Consider the following 22,300-nt stretch of genomic DNA (forward strand, 5'->3'; position numbering starts at 1 on the left):
TGGAGTCTTTGGGGCCCAGTGTCTAAACGTCTTGAAATTATAATGAATACATTTTGTGGTCATATAATGCCTTTTGCCTTTTGGACCCATATATGATCATTATTTGTTGTCATAAATGTTCGTGGTAGGCTTGAGTTAATGAAATCGGCGCAAGTTGTATATCAGTAAATTGGGTCAGATGGGTCAGATAATAATCGGGTTTGAGTCGTTATTTTGTGTCGGGTCAACTTTTGCTAGCTGTAACTGGAGTCAAGTTGTTGTATGAATAAATTATGACAAGTCTCGATAAGTTGGAAAAGGCTAGCAAAATTCATTGATGCCAGAATTTTTTATAGCATTACAACAAAGTTTCCCTGCTCTAAGCAACCCATGATGGTCACTTCAGTTACAAAATTAGAACATGATTCCAACACTTAGAACTGTCAAAAGTTGACCCGACTCAAAATAGCGACTCAAATCCGATTATTAAACGGCCCATCTAAACCCGAAAAAATGGTGACCCAAACCCAACCTGACCCGACCTGAAACGAACCCTCAACCTGAGTTGACCCGATTATGTGAGAACCGAACACGAACATGAACTGACCTGGAGATGACCCGACCCGAATGTAACCCGTAAATTATTGACTTAACCAAACCCGACATGAACCGAAATTGATCAAAATCCGTTTTAGCCCGTCAAAACGCGAATTTAACTCGACTTGTTACTAACCTGACCTAAATTCAGCCCGACCAGTTCCTAACACGACCTGAATTTAACCCAATCTGTTACAAACCCGACTCGAAATCAACCCGACTTGTTATTGACCTGACCCAAATTCAACCCAACTTGTTATTGACCAGACCCGAATTTTACCAGACCTATTACTAACCCGACCCAAAAATTCAACCCGATCTGTCACTAACCCGACTCGAAATCAACACGACTTGTTATTGACCTGACCTAAATTCAACCTCCATTGTTTCTGAACCGATTTCAAATCTACTTAAATGCAATTTAGACCACCTTATTATTGTTGATCAAAGCATTTTGTATATGGATACCAAGTCGGTCCAGGCCAGTAAAAGAAAGGAGCATCATCCTCAAATTTATGAGTTAAATATAGTATATATTTGTTGTATGGTCAAAGGAGGTAATTATCTTCCTAAATTATAAACTATATTTCCCTAGTATGTTTTCATATATATTATAGTCAAAGGAAATAATTAGCTTGATAAAAATGTTAATTATCCATTTATAGTTTGTTCAACCCGAATATGACCTGACTTGGAAATGACCCGATTTGATTGTAACCTGCAAATTATTGACTTGAATATAACCCGACTTGAATCCGAGAATGACCCGACTTGAAAATGACCCAACTTGATTATAACCCGCAATTATTGACTTGAACCGAACCCGATTTGAACCCGAAAATGACCCGACCTGATTATAACCTGCAAATTATTGACTTGAACCGAACCCGACTTAAACCCCAGGATGACCCCACTTGATTATAACCAGAAAATTATTAACTTGAACCGAACCCGACTCAAACCCGAGAATTACCCTAACCCATTTTAACCCGTGAAAACCCGAATTAAACCCGACCTATTGTTCACCCGACCCGAATGTAACTCGACCAGTTATTAACCCGACCTAAACCTGACTAAAATCCGATAAGAAATATGACCCGACGTGACCCATCCAAAACCCGACCCGCACAGGTTATGGAATTAATCCGAATTTACCCGACCCACTCTTACCTTCATAATTTCTCAAAAAGTGTTGGTATTAGTCTTCAATTTTGGAATTTTTTGACTTTTTTTCACTCGGAAACAAAAATTACCGAAATGTTTACCATGGTCCCTAATACCCTCCGGAAGTCCAATTGGCAGGGTGGAACCATCCAATTTGTCTTAAAACGACCAATTTAACGGTTTACAAATTGTACCGATTTCATTTACTCAAACCTACCACGAACATTTATGAACACATATAATGATCATATATGGTTCCAAACGACATTATATGACCCCGAAATGTATACCCTAGAATCTCAAGGCTTTTCGATACCGGGCCCCGAAACCTCCAAAATTTATCAAAAAGCGTGAATATTAGCCTTTATTTTTGGATTTTAAAGACTTTTTTTGACCGAAAATAATAGTTGTCGAAATGTTTACCACGGTCTCAAATAACTTTCTAAAGTCCAATTGAGTAGGGGGATTCATACAATTTTCCTTTAAACGGCCTATTTACCAGCTTATAACTTGCACCGATTTCATTAAATCAAACCTGCCATGAACATTTATGACAATTTATAATGATCAATATTGTTCCAAATTGCATTATATAACCCCAAACATGTATCCCCTAAAATATAAAGACTTTTCTACACTAGACCCCGAAACCTTCAAAAATTTTCAAAAAACGTGGATATTAGTCTTCAATTTTGGAATTTTTTTATTATTTTTTCGCCTGGAAATAAAAATTACTGAAATGTTTACCATGGTCCCTAACACATTCCGATATTCCAATTGGGTGTGTTGAACCATCCAACTTGCTGTTAAACGGCCAATTTACCTGATTACAACTTCCACCGATTTCATTAATTCAAGCCTACCACGAACATTTATGACAACAAATAAAAATCATATATGATTTCAAACGACATTATATGACCACAGGATGTATTCCCTATAATTTCAAGACGTTACACATCGGGCCCGAAGACTTCAAAATTTCTCAAAACGTGCATATTAGCCTTCAATTTTTAAATTTTTTGACTTTTTTTCGTTCGGAAATAAAAATTGTCGAAATATTTACCATAGTCCCTAATATTCTACGGGAGTCCAATTGGGTTGGTGGAACCATCCAATTTGCCTTTAAATGACCAATTTATCGGTTTACAACTTACTCGTATTTCATTATTTCATGCACACTACGAACATTTTTGAAAATTTAAATGATCATATATGGTTTCTAACAGAATTATATAACCTTGAGATGTATCCCCTAAAATATCAAGATTTTTCTACAATGGGCCTTGAAACCTCCAAATTTTTTCAAAAAACGTAGATATTAGCCTTAAATTTTGGCATTTTTTGACTTTTTATCGCCTAGAAATAAATTTTGCTGAAATGTTTACCATGGTCCCTAATACATTCCGGGAGTCCAATTGGGTGTGTGGAACCATCCAATTTGATGTTAAACGACCAATTTACCTGTTTTCAACTTACATCGATTTAATTTATTCAAGCCTACCACGAACATTTATGACAAAAACTAGTGATCATATATGGTTCCAAACGGCATTATATGACCCCAAGATGTATCCCATAGAATTTCAAGACTTTTTGACACCGGGCCCCGAAACTTCCAAAATTTCACAAAATACGTGGATATTTGCCTTCAATTTTGGAATTTTTTTACTTTTTTTTGCCCCAAAAAAAAATTGCCGAAATATTTATCATGGTCCTTAATACCCTACGAGAGTCCAATTGGATGTGTGGAGCCATCCAATTTTATGTTAAACGACCAATTTGCCGGTTTACAACTTGCACCGATTTACCGATTTACAACGACCAATTTAATTAACTTACACTGGACCCGACTTGAACCGAAATTGATCCTAACCCGTTTTCACCCATCAAAACCCGAATTTAACCAAACTTTTAATAACCTGACCTGAATTCAGCTCGCCCTGTTCCTAACCTGACACGAATTTAACCCAACCTGTTACAAACCCGGCCCGAAGTCAACCCGACTTGTTATTGACCAGCTCAAGATTCAACCCGACTTGTTATTGACCTGACCCGGATTTTACCAGACCTATTACTTACCCAACCAAAAAATTCAACCCGATATGTTATTAACCCGATTCGAAATTAACACAACTTGTAATTGACCCGACCTAAATTTAACCCAAATTGTTCCTAACATGATTTTAAATCACCTTAAATGCAATTTAGACCACCTTATTATTGTTTTTCAAAGAATTTTGTCTAGGGAGACCAAGTCGGTCCAGGCCAGCAAAAGAAAGGAATATCATCTTTAAATTTTAAGAGTTAAATATAATATATATTTGTTATATGGTCAAAGGAGATAATTATCTTCCTAAATTATGGACTATAGTTCCCTAGTATATTGTCATATATATTATAGTCAAAGGAAATAATTAGCTTAATAAAAATGATAATCATCTATTTATAGTTAGCTGAAACCAAATATGACCTGACTTGAAAAGGACCTGCCTGGATTGTAACCTGCAAATTATTGACTTGAACATAACCCGACTTGAATCCGAGAATGACCCGATGGAAATGACCAACCTGATTATAACACGCAAATTATCGACTTGAACTGAATCCAACTTGAACCCGAAAATGACCCGACTTGAAAATGACCCGACCTGATTATAATCCGCAAATTTTTTACTTCAACCGAACCCGACTCAAACCCGAGAATGGCCTGACCTAATTCTAACCCGCAAATTATTGACTCTAACCGAACCCGACTCGAATCCGAGAATTACCATAACCCGTGAAAACCCGAATTAAACCCGACCTATTGTTCACCCGACCCAAATGTAACCCGATCTGTTATTAACCTGACAAAACCCGATAAGAAATATGACCTGACGTGACCCGACTCAAGCATGACCCAGCCCAACCCGACCCGCATATGTTATGGAATTAATCCAAATTGACCCGACCCGAGTTGACCTGACCCACTCTTACATAACCCTAACCCGACCCGTTTACCCGAATTGACAGCTCTACCTACACTCATTATCCATGTAATGAGCTTTAAAGACTTCTTCGTTTTCAACCTAATGAACCACTGGATAGTTTAGTTCTTGACTCAAATTTATGATTTCTTGTACAGTCCATCGCCTTTAAAATTATAACTTGTCCGATATTGTTGGTTTGTTCTCATTGATTACCCTTTAAGCACGTCGCCCTCTGATTAAAGACAAGAGTAAGAACGGCAATAAGTTCACCCTTTCAGGAGTTCCAGCCTTCTAATTTTTTGTCAAATTATGGTGATCTCATTGTTACTCAACATATGTTTTATATTGATGCTATCATAAGTAGAGAATTTGATAATCTTTAACAAAACAAATGAAGATGAATGATTACAAGTCCGCTAATAGGACCTCGGTGCTAGCAACTTTGTGATTATTAGAACCATTGCTATCTCTTTACTAACAATGCAACACAATTTTGAAATAGCAAACGTATAGACTATAGATAGAACTCTTGTGCTTTCAACTTATATGATCCCGAGGAACACCCCACTCTTTCAATTCAATTTATTCAATAAAAACAATTTTGGACTTTACATAGCCTAAGAAAAATTGTCCGGGGTTGAATATGATGTATCCTCACATTTGGCTTCCATAAAACAATACTTTACTCGGCAAGATTATGCTTTTTATGACTACAATAGAATGAGCTGAATGCATTTCGACCATCTTTCCTCAGAAAACCTACAAGACTTGTAGCTTGACTGTTGACTTAATAACAAACAAAACTTCAATACCTAATCTAGAGTTATGGGTGAAAAAAACATCAAACGTATTAAAACCAAAACCTCATTACGCAATCGATATAATTTGTACTCATATGACAACAAAATATAGAGTAAACCAACTATAAAGTAACCATTAATTAACAGCAAAATTTCAGATGTCCACAGCAAGGAAAAAAACCTTAAAATGAAATATGTAGCTGACAACAGTTCACTCATCAATTTTCTGCAAAAATACTAACTTAGGGAGGGGGGTGAAGAGAAGTCTTAACAAGGAGAACTACAAGCCCGCAACAACTGACTGTAATACTTCTTAAGCCTTAAGACGACCATAAAACTTTTGCTTCTCACTGGTGGTCTGGAAACGACCATGGCCAAACTTGGAGGATGTATCAATAAATTTGAGCTTGACCTCCTCAAGGGCAACACGAGATGTCTGCTTTTGGAGAGATTGCCTCAAGGTCACCACTCTCTTCTTAGGACCAACACAGCAGCCCTTAATCAAAATATAATCATCCTTCACAATACCGTAATGAGGGAAACCACCCATTGGAGTGATATCCTTCTCGGTCCTGATTTATGACATAAATGATAGGATACCATCAGAATGAAGAAATGAAACAAAATACCATTCAGACAACATAGTGGATAAATGAATTCATTAACAGAAGTGTATAATAATCTAAGATTTCTTGAAATGAGATTGTAACAAACTAACCTGTCATACTCAGTCATTGCATTGTGAGTCTCCTGACCACTCTTACCGAGCTTGTAGATTTTCTTGTTCATTTCAGTACGGTGATGGTAACCGTTCTGACCAGCCCTGGCGACAGTGTATGAGACCCTAGCAGGATGCCATGCACCAATACAAGCAACCTTACGCAGACCCCTGTGAGTTTTACGGGGAAGACGAGTAACACCCCAACGAGTGACGACACCTTCATAACCCTTACCCTTGGTGACACCAATGATGTCAATCATCTCATCCTTTTGGAACACAGCATCAATTGGAATCTGCTTCTCAAAGAAGCCATAGGCATAGTCAACCTTTTGGGCAATGGTACCACCATTAACCTGAATTTCCATCAGATGGGCTTTCTTCTGTTTCAAACCCTTCATCTTCCTAACCTGAAAGTCCAAAATCAACAAAAGTTAAATTACTGGGGACCACGCAACATACGAATGGCTATAAGGTTACAAACAACCAAATTTGCAAAGGATAGGCCACAATATGATTATATGAATTAATAAAACTGCTTTCACTCTCCAACGAAACTAGTAAAAGTATCATTTCTAAATAAATGCAACTGTCTTCACACTTCAAATTTAAAAAGTAATTTCCTAGATGGAGAGCATGTTTTCACCTGATTGTGAGCCAAAACTCTGATAACACTAGCATACTTCTTCAATTTCTCAAGCTGGGATTGAATGTCTTTCTTGCCCTCATCACTCTCGTATTTCCTAGAGTACTTGGTAAAAGCCTTCTTCTTGGACTTAGACCAGTTCTTGTAGAACCTTCTCCTGAGCTCCTCACTCAAGTGCTGGGCCCATACAGTGTTCAATGTACGAAGACCACGAGGAGTCTTGACGTAACCCACAACACCGACGACCACCAAAGGAGGGGTTTCAATAATTGTTACAGCCTCACAGGTCTCCTTCTTGTGAAGCTCTACAATACAAAATAATCGAAGGAGCAACATTAGAGACAGAGATCACTATACAAAATTGCTGTTATTCAAAATAATTATAAACATATAACGTACTTGACCCTGGCTTCTCAACCTCCCTTACGATGTGGGTCATACCAGCCTTGTTGCCAAGGAAGGCAGTTAGGTGTGGTTGCTTACTGGGATCATCCTTGGGGAAAGCCTTCACTGTAAATAAAATGAAAAGGGTTCAAGAAAGTGTCAGCTTCCATAGTATTCAGGCCAAAATAAAAAATTGATACAAATCACACGACAACAAAGCTTATTAAAAATAAGACAGCAAAATAAATCACAGATTTAGGCCTAATTCAGGCAAACACATACATTTCCATGGTTGAACATTAAGATTAATTACTTATTTAATTGAACACAAACTATCTTAATCAAAACACAGTACATAATTAGTTGATATACAATCAATAAAATTTTCAATCTAAAATCACGATCACTCATAAATCAACTCCAATACAATGCATTAAACATGTAAATATATGACAAATATAAGACTAACTAGTTATATTAACATGAAATGTAACACTATAACACTATGCATAATTACTCAATATACAATTCGATTCAATTCCGAGCTTAAACAATAATTATTAGTTATAATTTATAGCTAATTGACATATCAGAGTAAACGGGATAAATTCTTACCCTTTCCTCTGTGGCGAGCTGCCCTCTTCCTGGGAAGAAACCCAAGGGAACCATGTCTTGGGTGCTCAAACTTCCTGTGAGACATCTTACTTTTTTCTTACCTGCGTTTACATGTATCACAAATTAATCAGATAAACAACACTAACCACAATCTGGGTAATAATTAAAAGTGTTTAAGTTCTTCAAAAAATTATTCTTTAATCATTATATGCGAAGTATACATAAATCAAAAGATTCTAATAAAATACAAACACAAAAGAAATTCAATTAGGGTTTATTAAGCGGAACATTCATATCAAAACACTAATCAGAAATTCTCACAAATTAAGATGATAAAAATACCACATTTATATTCAAATTAGAACAATGTTCATCTAATACTAAATTTCACAGTATTTACACTTACAAATTTAGTGAATTATAAATAACGCATACATTACAATGATTTCATATAATCAAACAACTCACTAATCTAAGCACAAAAACAGATCCAAATTCGAAGAAATGAAAACATTAAAAACAAGAAAACCATGAATAACTCAATAAAATTAATACTTCATTCACCAAAAAACGCATCAAAAATAAAAATGAAACAGATGATGAAATGAACACGCAACAATCAATCATTCATTAGAGCATGAATCGAATGAATTAAATCGAAGAAGAGAAGCAAATTACAAAGATTTCAGAGAAGTGCGAATGAGAGAAGATGAGAGAGAGAGAGAGAACCTGAGTCCCAGCGACTGCGATAAACCAAAATAAGTGAGAGGTCAGCTAAAACCCTAGTTGCGAGCAATTTATACTGTGATTATTTTTTGGCTGATAAATAGAGCGAAAGCCTCTAAACCATTTTTAGGGTTCCGTTTTTATGGGCTGGACTTATTCTATTTTATTGGGCTGGGTGAGAGAGACTTCGTAATAGCTATTGGGCTCAAGTGGGTGTTTAGAACTTGAAAATATCATCTGAATTCTGAAGTTAGTTTCGAATGGAATCTATAGGCCTTGTTTGGCAAATGGTTGTTGGCGGTTGGCGGTTGGCTGTTGGCTGGTTCACTAGGCTTGTTTGACTAGTTGGAATGTTTGGCTGTTTATAATGGCTTTTGAAATTGGTTGTTTATATAAACGTTTGGTAAATTTATTGTTGGTTGTTGGCTGTTTATTAGATAATTTGTGGGCCAACAAGCCAAAAACCAACAAAAAAGCTACTCAAAGCAGCTTTTTCATTTTGGCTTAAAAGCCAGTTTTTTCGCTGACTAAAAAGCCAATTACCAAACACATTTTTTGGTTGTTTGACCACCTTAAAAAGCCAAAAGCCAAAAGCTAACCAAAAAGCCATTAAAAAGCCAATTACCAAACATGGCCATAATCTTTTGGCTCGGATTTGGGTCGTGTTCAGGTGAAAAGTTGTTCACTTGTTTTTATAGATTGCAATTTGGTTTGTGTCAAGTTATATTCTACTTCCTCCGTTCTATTAATATTGTAACAATGGACTTTTTGCACTATTCATCACTCTTGTTTAACCTTATAATATAGATTTATACGTTAAGTAAAATATAGCCATGTGAGATCTTATTGGATTTGTCTCATAAAATACTTTCACAGTATCAACTTTTTATAATTTTTACTCTTACACAATTATAGATATTTAGCATATAAAATGTGGTTTGGGATGCGTAATTTCCTCCTTGTTGCAATAATAATAGAACGGAGGAAGTATTTAATGTCAATTGTTTATATGAATAGCAATTTGTTAGGTTAATTCGTTTATATCAAATGTGTGGATAAAGTAATTTTGGGTAGAATTCAGGTTTGAATTGCTTAGTCGGGTGATTGGTGAAGTTTTATTATTTTGCGAATCTATAACTCATTCTTGTAAAGAAAATTCACACCTAGAGTTCCATATTAGTAATAAAAAATAACAATTTTGTAATTATACTTGATCTCCATCTAGTAAAGGCCATGGTGGTCTTGAGTTAATTGATATGAGTGTGTCCATAATCGGATAAATTAATAGTTAAAAAGCAAAGTGGATCATACCAACTAAGGCTAAGCAAAACTACCCGAAAAATCGAAAACCCATTCCGTTACTGTTCCAAAAATTAGGGTACCCGATCCGATAACCATAACGGTTCGGGTACCCGTTCCGATAATTTGTTATCGGGTATGGTTTTTGGGTATCATTTTAAAATTAATGGTTACCCGTTCCGTTCCGATAAGTAATTATTTTGTTTTTTTTTTCCTACTTAAATCTATTTTTTTCAATATTTAAACTCTTACGTTACTTCATAATCACTATATAATATCAATGATTAGTAATGTTATTAATAATTTGGTCAAGATCATGTGGTATTGTTGTTAATTAGTTTTAAAAAATATCATAATAACTAATTTTTTAAGTTTAATTATCATTATTGGATACTTTATTGGGTACCCGATAACCGTTCCGATCCGAGTACCCGAAGTCCGGGTACCCGAACTTATCGGTTTGGGTTATGGATATCACTTTTAGTGATATTGGTTATCGGGTACCCGAACCGTTACATGCTCACCCCTAATACCAACCACCCAAGAGGCCACGCGAGAATTATCTTGTGGTTCATGGAAGTGTCTTATTCTCTATCCTATCACATGTTAAGAAGATAAAATAAAATTGAATTTTATATTGACATGATTCTGGGCACCCAGTGTGTTTCTCGGGGCCCAATACCTCATGAAGCATCTCAATGCATAATCTATCTTAGAAGAACTAACACTGTTTTTCAGGGCCAAAATACATAATTCAACGCATATTATACTACTTTTGGATCGAGATTTCAGGATATGGTGTTGAAAACTCGAGGGATAGTAGGGGAGGCAACCAATCCATGTTCATATAATGTTGTCTGTAATGCTAGTTGGTCACTCCTCTAACATCATGGTCTTAAATCCTACCTAGTTCCTACACATAATCAACAGCAGTCATGCTTAAAAATATTTGTTAGGTCATTATGATATACAATGTATAAAATTGTTGTATGGAGTACCCACCTAAAATCATTAACATCGATAATCCTCTATTAATTTTCTTGATTTGGAAGAGGTTTTGATCTCTTGTATGTCTAATTGTTTTAATGCCGACTCAAGCTCTAGAACCTAACCAACCTAGTTGCTATCTACACTATTTGAACATAATTATGTTTTTTTATTTTTTTCTTATTTCAAGTCAATACTCGACATAATTAGCCAAATACCCATCTAATACGTTAAGGAACAAACATATAAATGTCATAATGTTGAATTAAGCTCGCTTTTGACCAATTTGCTAGCAACGAAGATTCCATATATATAGTTACTTAGGGAGATGTTGAAGATACTCTTTAGTTAGTTACTCTAGAATACTAGCTTAAGGACCTTATATATGCCTCATTGACTAATCAAATTAAAACGTATACCCTAAATTAAATGCCACAATTCTAAAAAGACTTATATAACAAATGATGTGAAGTTGTTTGAGAATTCAGCAACTAATGATGTGAAGTTGTCAAACAAGTCAAGATTAAACTTTGGCCCACTTAAGGAGAAGTTTGAATCTCAAGGTTCAAAATTGGGAATATAGAATATAGATTAAGTCAATCTTTGAGTCTTTAGGTTCTTGAAAATTTACAATAATCAATCAATTAACCTATTTTTCTATTATTTAAAAAAAAAATAGAACGTGACAACAATATATTCTCCCTTTGAATACTGAATTTACAGTCCGAAGGGTGGAAGTAGTGTGGGTTTACTGCAGCAAGGTCTGGTCTCCAGGTTGCTCGAAGGTTACTGGGTGCTTCGATCGAAAGATTGGCTGGAGGGACACGTACGCTTTCGTGACTAGGGTGATCAACATTTGTACACAAGGCTACTCTGTACTCTCCACGGTGGCTGATTTAGGATTAAATTCACAACTTATCGACTTTACATTGTATTCAAGTTTTTTTTAAGGGCGATTAGCTTATTCCTTTTAAAGTTAGCTAATATATATTTTAAAGCTGGCTAATATATATGTACATTGCATACATCAATAATCATCATATAACTAATATATAAAGCTAAACTTTTAGCCATGCTACAAAATAGCAACACTTTGCGTTCCAACTTTTCGCCAAGTGTTGCGCCACGTAAGATTAAGTTATATAGAATTCAATTTGTAGGATAAAAAAGTTAATTTAGAATTTTATTTTCAATCAAATTTGGATAGAATTTTAGGATAAAATTGTTAATTAGAGTTTTATTTTTGATAAAGTACCAATATTTCGTATGTATAAATTAAATTATAATTTTATTAAAAAAAATATAACACTCATAAATTATCATATAAATTATTTTTTGTATCATAGTATTTTTTTTGGAGCGAAGGAATTAGCTCAAAATGCACCACATCCATTATTTATAATGTATTCTAATCAATTAAAACAATATACTTTACAATCTAATATAATTTTATTACTGTGTGTAGACCTGTCAATCGGGTCGGGTCACGAGTCATTTCGGTCAGGGTCATTATTTCAGGTTAATACAGGTCAAGAAATGTTTTTCACCAATGTTATTATTATTAGTCATTACATGCCTATTATATAGTTCAAATCATCACAAAAACACTTCAATTCCTAACTAATTTTGTATCAGTGATATGTTTTAAAATTTGACATATAGATTAAAAATTTATCTTAAAATTAATAAACAACCCGTAAAGTTAAACTTTAACCATCACTCCAACAATAAATTTAATGATAATAAAGTTGTATTAAAAAGAGTTATTCATGTTCAAAAAATCAAAAATTTTAATTGCCAACTTATATGTGTATATTTTGACAACAATATAATTATAAAATTAATTTATTTTCTTTCAATTACTCAACCTTAAGTATATGTTATATACTTATATTTAAGTATTAAAATGTGTAACCCAAATTTAAATTAAGGTTTTTTTCTTTTAACCACGAAATTTGTTACTAGAAGGAATTTTAATGATATATAGCTGGAAAAAAAAAATCCCTTTAACAAGTAAAATAAATTAATACAGTATAATATTTACCTTAACTACGAAATATGTTACTTGAAGAAACATTTTTTATGATATGTAGTTGGGAAAAAAAAGTGGATTGCTAAACATCGCCCGCAAATCTCCACATAAAGCCCACAAAATTAGAGTGAAATGACACTTTTGCCCTCAAAGTAAAAAACACAATTTCTTCTCTCTATTCTCTACTTCCACTTTCTCTCTCTAAAAAACTTTCCGAGCGATGTCGAGGCGGCCCGGCAAGGAAGTGGCGGCACCGGCGGCGGGTGGACAGCGGTTTTCCGGCGAGAAGGTATTTTTTATTAATTTTGTTTTTAAAAAATAAAAAAAAAAAGTTCGGAGGCGGTGGCGGCGCCAAGGCCAGACGCCACCACCACGGCGGAGGCGCCTAGGCCAGACGCCGTGACGGTGGCGGCGGCGCCTAGCCCAGACGCCACCACCACGGCACCAGCGTCTGGCCAATGCGCCGCCGCCGTGGTAGTGGCGTCTGGGCTAGGCGCCGCCGCCACCGTCACGGCGTCTGGGCTAGGCGCCTCGTTATATATTTTTTTTTTTTAATTTTTTTTTGGTTTTTTTTTTTAAATTTGTTTTTCTTTTTTTTAATTTTAAATTTTATGTTTCTGATTTTTTTTTTATTTTGTTTTAAATTTTGTTGCTTTTTTTTAAATAAAATTTATGTTCCTCTTTTTTTTTTTTTTTTAATTTTTAATTTTATGTTCTTGTTTATTGTTTTTGTTTTTTTTTTTTTGAATTTGTTTTTTTACTTAAAAAAAATTTTATGTTCCCTTTTTTTTTTTATAAATTTTTTTAAAAATTTTGATGTTCTTCTTTTTTTAAGTTTTTATAATTTTATATTTTTTAAGTTTTGTGAGTTTTTTGTTTTGGTTTAAAAGATGTATTAAAAAAACTTTATTAAAAAAAATTTAATTCAAAAAAAAATTAAAACAAAATTAAACAAACGCAAACAAAAATCCATAAAAAAAACATAATTATAAAAAACAAATCAAAAAAAAAAAACAAAAACAAACAAATAAACAAAAAAAAAATTCAAAACAAAAAAAAAAAGAAAAAAAAAAGAGAAATTAAATTAAAAAAAAAAAATTTTAAAGCAGCCCATAGTGGCGCCTGGCCAGGACGCCGGAGCCACGGTGGGGGCGCCTGGCTAGGACGCCGCCGCCATGGTGGCGGCGTCCTGGCCAGGCGCCCCGGCCGTGGCTCCGGCGTCCTGGCCACGCGCCACTCCCATGGGTGAGGCTTCCCCACCAGGCGCCTATGCCACGGTGGCGGCGTCCTGGCTAGGCGCCACAACCACGGCATGGCCTTCTCGGCTAGGCGCCAGCCACCATTTCGTCCTTACGATACGTTACGAACCTCGTTTTCCGGCGACGATGGCGACTCTCCGGTGCATATCGCCGCCGACGACGTCTCTTCGGTGATCCACATTTTTTTAGTGCGAAAAATTTGTTTTCGGTTAAAATTATAAAAAGGGCAAATTTGTCAAAAAATTATAAAATGCGGGCTTTATGTAGTAATTTGTGGGCGATGTTTAACAAATCCCAAAAAAAATATTCCTTTAACAAGTAAAATAAATTGATACGATATAACATTTAGGTTACTTCATATTAAATAATGAAATAACAAATGGTCAATATTGTTTTTATAAAACCGCTAATGTATTTACTTTTTTTAATATAGTATTTTTATATACATACAATGACCCGGAGCAGCGCCCGGGCCAAAAAACTAGTTTAGTTGATGTATACTATGTAGTATATTTATCAAATGTAACTTATTGCTTGTACGAATGCACTATAGACAAACTTAAAACAATTAATACGATATCAGTCAATAAGGACAACTTTTTACTTATTATTGTTTCAATTTAATAAGTACGAGTACAATAGATACATTCTATATTGATTTAATCTGTCATAATTACTTAAGTCATTGTAAATTCGTGATATCGATGAACTTAGCAATAATATAGATCCTTAGCTTGTGTGAGGCATTTATATGTTAATGGCCAAATAACCATAAATTTTGTATTAAAACTACAACACATGATCATTAAACAATAACTACCAACTTTTGAACATAAGATTATAATGCATTAATTATTCTCACATCATTTGACTAGATATAAACCAACAAAAAAAAAAAATTAAAGGTTTTACTCCTTACTAATATATACACAAATATACACTTTGTATTTGAATAATCTTGAAAAATTCTTCGAAAGTCTAGATAAAATAAATAAAAATAATGAGATCATGATACTTGAAAAGGCTAAAAGATAGTTGCCTTGGCTTGAAAGTTTCGCAAATAAAGTAAATAATAAAAACAAACGGACTTCAAAGAGTTTTAAGTCGGTATAATTTTACATGACGTGTTCTCAATTTAATTAATTAGGCCAAAAAATAGACGTTAATTTGCGTGTTAAATCCTTATTTCCACCTCCTCTTTTATTCTTTATCTTAATTTTATTTTTTATTAATAATAATAATAATAATACTATAAATATAAATTTCCAAAACATGCGATACACCCTTCCTTGTTTTCTTCCTTGTATTTTCTACGCTTCTTCCTCTTTCTCTCTCCTCAACCTTAACCCTCAACACCGCCTTACCATATATTTATACATCAAAAAAAAAAAAAAAAAATATTCGACCAAACTTTAGTATAAGAAAATTTTAATATAATCATGGAAGAACTTTATGTAACGGACTTAGACATGGAGGTGGCACGGCAGCTAGTTCAGCTAAGCGAAGGTGAAACAACAATGACCGCAACCACGGCGACAACGAGTAGCTCCTGTAGTTGTAATAACAACCACCACCTCGACAACGTTGATGGTGTTAAACATCGTCGTGTCGAGTTTAACAACAACAACAACGACAACAACAACAACAAGAGGAAGAACGAAAAAAAGGATGTTAATAATAATAAGAAGAGGATAATATCGTTGAGGTTATCGTCGTTAGGTTGTGACGTGGCAGGAGAATTAGAAGATGTTGATTATCGAAGAAAGAAAAATAGGAGGTATCGTTCTGTTGTTGAGTTGTATAATCTTACTAAGCCTGTTAATTATTATGCAACTATATAATTAATTATATGCTACTAAGTATAATTATAACAATGTAATTAGCGTGGATTTTGGTATCTTTTACTAATTGAAGCTAAGTTTGAGTTTTGGATTAATTAGTATGGAGAATTTCTGCATTATATTGTAAATATGACAATGATAAATTAAGAATTAACATTCTTAAAACGAGTATGATTTTATGCATAATGGTTCGGCTTGTTGCTACTCGTTTATTTTTCGAGTTTGTAGTAATTATAAAACGAGTAATTCTTTTAAAAGCGTTTGGATCTAATATTGTTAATTTAAACTAACATTATAGATACTAAATGGAAGAAAATATTATATATAATACACCGTGTTATCAATCTGACCACTAAATGGAATATATGTTTTATACTCTATCACTCCCCCTCACATGAAAGGCCCAACACAGAGGAGGGGCGGATGAGATTCGAACCCGTGATCTTTTTTAGTGTCACGCTGGCTCCGATACCATGTTAGTGGACCATCTCAACCAAAAGTTTAAACTGATGGTTAAGGCCCAGGAATATGTTTTATACTCTATCAAAGGTACTTGAAAACAGAAAACAAATTTGTTAGTCCTCAAGTAGCACTAAATCTAATGTTATATCCTCAGTGTGTGTCTCTGCATGCTCCTTAATTTTACTTTTACTTTTTTATTCAATTAAAGTTATCAAGAACTTCGTAGCCAAGGAATTAGACTTTCTTTCTTTGAACTCGCTCCGAACCCTAAATCCAAAAAGAAAAAAGAAAGTCTTCTTTTTTGCGTGTTTATTGACCAAAAAGTCCTATGATATTTCTTTTTCCCTACTCTTGAGTGTGATTAACATTGTGCACAAGTTATCGTGTTTTCTACAATTTACAAAGTAATAGAGACTAAGGGACGAGTAGTCCGCTATAGGGGATCGATGCTGATTTCTTACACTTCATCATAACCTGGTAAAACAATTGAGAGTTCGTACAAAACAAACTGCTGTACTAGATCGAAACTCAACACCAAGCATCCGAGAGGGAGTTGGAGTAGATGACAACAATAGTGATCACCGTAGAACTGGACTTCATTGGTTCATCACTTGGATAGATGTTGACAAAGTTGAAAGGACAATAGCATTAGATTGCAGCAGCACACGTAAGTATTGAGCTTGTCTGATAAAATCGAAGGGACAAGCAATGGTAGGAGTCAGTGTCCTCATGCTTTTTTCTCACGTTTTCCAGACACGGATGGTTCCATCAACGGAGGCACTTATCATACAGTCGTCCTTCGGATGATAGCTTACACTTGTAACCTGGTTAAAAAGGGCAGGAGTCATTGTCAATAAATCAGTATATTCAGAAATCAGAGTGTAGGGTTTTATGACTAAATCTACAATAACAGCATTTTAATAGACATCTGAGCAATGAGCCAACAATATACAGTAGAAATAATTGTCAAAATATCCAAGTTGCTAAAATCAACCAGCGGCATAGGACCAGGCAAAAATATATGCCTTCCATTCCAAAGTAAGTGTCCTTTAAGGTTATGCACACAAGTTAAGGAGTTGCTAGTTTTGTTGGTATTCACTTTGGAAAGTAAGAATGTGTAGGGGTTTTAAACTGACAAGGCATTGCTAAGCTGGACAGGGGAAAAGAAACTTTAAGTAAATAGACGCACATTGTGAAGTGTAGTATGGAGTAGTATTTAGCAGGGCCTTGGTAGGAAAGCTAAAACACACGAGAGAAAGTTAAATAGAAGCAGTTTATGAAGTGTTCTGTTCCTATGGGAACCTACAATGCATAACTGTCAGCTGGAACATTCAGCGGATGGAAAAAAAAAAAAAAAAAAAAAAAAAGACAAAACCACATCTAGTAAGTAAACTATACAATAGCATTCACGGCATCAAGTTGCCAACTCTCCAACCCACTTAAGGCAATTTAGAGCGTGCATACTCAATGCCACATTGACTGAAGTAGCTTTAGGTCTTGGGTGCATAATTTATTAACTGGCACTGATTTGGGTTCAGATAACAAGCGTTCACTAGAATAAACTGGAGAATGGGCTGATGAGCAAGGGCTATGATTTTTATTCCAACTAAAATTAGATCTATGGTGAAAAGGTTGCTTTCAGAGCCAAGACACTAAAAAAATCTCTTCACTGTTGAAGATAATTGTATACTCGTAATATTTCCAGTTCAATAACGTCTGATTGTGACATATCTCTCAACATCGGCACCACAGAACCAGGAAACATTTGCTGACTTCAGGGGAATGTGAGACATAACTTTATATGCTTTTTTTCTTTAAGAGATACGACCAGTTAGCAAGAATCATGTACAAACAAGAATAAGCATGTACTAGATAACATTACCACTGAGGCATGAGCACGAAATCTTGACGCCACAGAAGCATCCACCAAATCCCAGAAGAAAACATAGCCATCCTCCGAACCACCAGCCACATAAGCATCACTATTGGTCAGGCAGCAGTCCAATTTGTATGACTAATGTCCAAAAAAACAAGGAATACAAATATTAATCAAGATATACAACGGGAAATACCAATCAAATCATAAGAAAATTACACTGATGAGAGTAGAAAAACAATATTCAGAAATATGGATAATTATCAAATAATGCGGAAGATGATTAGTTGATTACTACTGCAGTGCACTTTCTTAAGAAGGGTAAAATGGCATGCAAACCTTGCACACATGGCCTTTGTATTCTTGAAGTAGCTCCCCAGAAGTCCTATTATTTAACAATCATTTAATGCATTAACAGAAAATTTTCCAGCTCAAACCTTATACAGTTAGACCAACATGAAGAAGGTAATTTACACACCTGTCAAGAAGACGTAAAGTAGAATCTAGACAACTGGCCAATGTGCAGTTACCATCATTTGACAATGAAATACAGTTGACAGGTTGTCCTAAGTTATCAGATAGTTCCCTGTTTATATCCAGAAAAACGAAATTATAATCCTATCTTGTTACTAGATAATAGGGGTGTGGTAGACGGTGATGGTGGTCATGAGAATATATGTAATCTTGCAAGGAAGTCCCATGTCACTGTCATGGTAAAGCTTCTCGACCTTCGAGTGGGTGGATTTATTTTTAAATTCCCATTATCACTCTTAATCCATTACTCCTAGTCGCCCCTCAACACATACATAAAAATAATTGGGGATAGAGTTGCATTACTATGGACAAGGACATGATACTTTCCTTGTACAAATACAAACAAATTGATTACTATTACATGTATATGACCACTCACTAGTTCACTACCGCCTACCAAATAGGCTGAGAAAAAAATATGGAGCACTTCGCAAACAATTTATGTAGTTGCCAGTGATTACTGATCCTAACTTGATATAAATCAATGTACATACCTACCAATGCGAATATCAAATGTTCGGACAGTCCCATCAACGCTTCCAGCAATAATTTCAGTACTTGTCAAGCATACTGACATAACACTGTCTTGAAAAGTATCAATAATCTAGAATCACAAGCAACATATATGTCATAGAATCAAACAGATGACTACCATAACAAAGTAATACAATACGATTATTTAAACTTCAAAGCACAGAAACAACTCAAGCACTATAAAGGGACAGAATTGAGAAGAGACAATCAACTGAAAAGAGGAACTCCAACCTGAATCGGTTCAGTATTATGAGATCTACAATCCCAAGCACGCACGGAACGATCATACCCAGCTGATACAACAACAGATGAATACTCATTGAACTTCACCGCATTTACCTGGAAAAAAAAGAGGTTAAGAAGCTCTCCCATTCATGAAGCAACAGACATAAAAACATATCATAGGATGTTCATGCAAAGGTGGTAAAATTATCCATTTCTTATAGGGACAAAGGGTAATTAGACTAGTCAAATAGAAACCAAGCCTTGAAGTTATATACTTAGTATATTAATTGACGCTGGAAATTTCTCATAGCAAAACATAATGAGCAAATTGAGGAAGGATTAAACAACAAGATGGTTCTCATTTCCCCAAGCTTACATGAGCTCTTCTGAATAGCATCAACAAATGCGTTAAACAACATTCATAATCTAACAACTAGACACAAGTTGCGGAATAGGAAATTAAAAGTCCATCATATTATTGCAATGAGAGAAGAATGACAAATCAACTCCACAAAGGAAATTCTGATGCTTTACAAGCAGATTTCTGCAACATAGATATTGAATCCCCTAACATAGTTCAATTGGTTAATCAAAGGGCTGAGCTGTGACCTCAAGCTTTAAATGACAATCCTCCAACATAACACATTGCTTTTCAAGACCCAGGATAAAGGGTGTTATGATCAATAGGAGAGTAAGGGAGAAAAACTTGTGATTTGTGTGAAACATGATCTGTTTATGAAATGGTTGGAAAAAAGAGTCATCTCCTTTTCCCAAGTCCTTCCTTTTATAACTGTAACATTCACATCAAATCAACAAATCACAAGACATTCTGATTCCACAGCGCAACTTCAGTACTTTTACAGTGTTTTTGGATGGGATACTTTGGAGAGAAGACGAAAGGAGAGTGACGAATACATTTTCCCCGATTTGAATAAAGTAATGAGGTCAGTTCCTTCAGGGAAAGATATAGTAAAGAACTGCAAGCCCTCATCGCTCTCCTACCTTCCCCTATTCTCCTTCAAATAATAATTCGCACTATCGATGCCAATTTAAAGAGATACAAAACTAGTTCAGTGATAACCAAAAACAGGTGTACAAAGTTTGTCTGTGAACTAACCTCACTATCATGTCCACGGAATTTGCGTATAACCCGGCCAGTAGATACATCCCAGTAAAATATTTGACGGTCACCACCACATGAGACGATCTTTGAGTTGTCCCTGAAATAGACATTGATGATTGCTCAGCAAACCAAGTCAAGTGTGCATGTGATAGGATAGATAAATTCCTTACGCCCAAGCTAAAAATGGTTTGAAACTTGTTACAAATTTGGCATATCCTCAATCATGCAAAAAAAATTTCCACAATTTCAGTTCTTATAAACACTTTTCTAAATGCCCCGAGTTCTGAAGTCCGAACACAGGCCTTCTCTGATGGGTGCTCATCCATTATTAATTTAAGATGTAGGCATTGCGTGGACATAAACCAAGAATTGAAGCTAACAATAATGTCACCATAATTAGTTAACAATAATGTCACCATTCAAGTGTCATATTTCATGGGTCACTGGGCAAAATTTATAATTTCAACTCAACATGAAGGCTCACTATCTTTTGCTATCTATTTTGATATATACTTGTTTCAAGATAAGAGTTTGTTCTGTTATGTTTTGTCAAGCTATATGGATCCTTGACACTTAACTCCCAAATCAATGAAATCATCATCACAGTGAAATATTACTGAGCTAGCAACAAGAATAGGTCTAATCTGTTAAATTTCGAGACAATATGAAATGGGTCTGGGCAATTCGAACAAGGAGGAGGAGAGTTTGGTCCACAAACTAGGCTTCGGAGCTCCCATACTAAAAACCAATTGACAATAGTAGGAGTTAACTCCTCTACCTCATAAGGTGGAACCACCTCTACTCTTTCCCCAGCGTGGGACACTCACAAGTGGACTACAATGGTTTCAACATAATCATAACAATTAAAAGACATGAAATTAGGATAATGAACTCTAACATTGATACACTGAAATATTACTTAGCTAGCAACAAGAATAGTTCTCCTCAGCTAGAAAAAACTGCATTATGATTTGCATAACATAGAATCAACAAACATAACATCCCAAATTCATAAAACTCAATGAAAGATAATAATATTCATAAAATCAGCCAAAATAATAAATTAAAGAAAAAAAAAAAGAAAAGGGAGTAATATACGGGGTGACGTGGACATCGCGAACTTCACGGCCGTGAGATTTGTAGGACTTGATGTGAATACCACGGTGAGGATTCCAAAGGCGAATGGTGCGGTCTTTGCCGCAGCTCAGACAATAATTACCGTCGGCGTTAAAGCGGGCTGCTAATACTGCGCCTTCGTGTCCCTTCAGCACGTTTGCCTCCTTCGTCGGTAACCCTTCCCCGCTCATTCTCTTTCACTCCTCCCTACGATGTTTCCTGCCTTTTTGCTTCTTTCTTTCTACTTTCTTCCACTCTTATATTACCCTCCTACGGAGTCGTCTTAGCGTTAATTACTTTTACGGGCGCTTGGCAAATGGAAATAAATTTGAGGACTAGTGGGGCATTTGGCAAATGAGATTGGGAATTTAGGGAATATAGGGTGGGAGCGGGAATGTGAATTAATCGGTG

General features: G+C 35.2%; 2 protein-coding genes across 2 annotated transcripts; both read right to left on the reverse strand.

Moving 5' to 3' along the window:
- Positions 1 to 5,621: 5,621 nt before the first annotated feature.
- On the reverse strand, positions 5,622 to 8,698 carry LOC110682057 (60S ribosomal protein L3). The gene is made up of 6 exons (XM_021858273.1): positions 8,605 to 8,698; positions 7,876 to 7,976; positions 7,276 to 7,386; positions 6,877 to 7,181; positions 6,231 to 6,640; positions 5,622 to 6,084 (listed from the first exon to the last, which is right to left on the reverse strand). Exons 2-6 carry the CDS (start codon positions 7,958 to 7,960, stop codon positions 5,826 to 5,828), a joined length of 1,170 nt encoding a protein of 389 aa, XP_021713965.1. The 5' UTR covers positions 7,961 to 7,976; positions 8,605 to 8,698; the 3' UTR covers positions 5,622 to 5,825.
- Positions 8,699 to 16,757: 8,059 nt separating this feature from the next.
- On the reverse strand, positions 16,758 to 22,234 carry LOC110682058 (WD repeat domain-containing protein 83-like). The gene is made up of 8 exons (XM_021858274.1): positions 21,872 to 22,234; positions 20,768 to 20,870; positions 19,657 to 19,764; positions 19,386 to 19,495; positions 18,836 to 18,943; positions 18,697 to 18,742; positions 18,364 to 18,495; positions 16,758 to 17,305 (listed from the first exon to the last, which is right to left on the reverse strand). The coding sequence occupies exons 1-8, from the start codon at positions 22,078 to 22,080 to the stop codon at positions 17,222 to 17,224; spliced, it is 900 nt and encodes a 299-aa protein (XP_021713966.1). The 5' UTR covers positions 22,081 to 22,234; the 3' UTR covers positions 16,758 to 17,221.
- Positions 22,235 to 22,300: the final 66 nt, after the last annotated feature.

This window comes from Chenopodium quinoa, unplaced genomic scaffold (genome assembly GCF_001683475.1).
Source record: "Chenopodium quinoa cultivar QQ74 unplaced genomic scaffold, ASM168347v1, whole genome shotgun sequence".
Taxonomy (NCBI): Eukaryota; Viridiplantae; Streptophyta; class Magnoliopsida; order Caryophyllales; family Amaranthaceae; genus Chenopodium; species Chenopodium quinoa.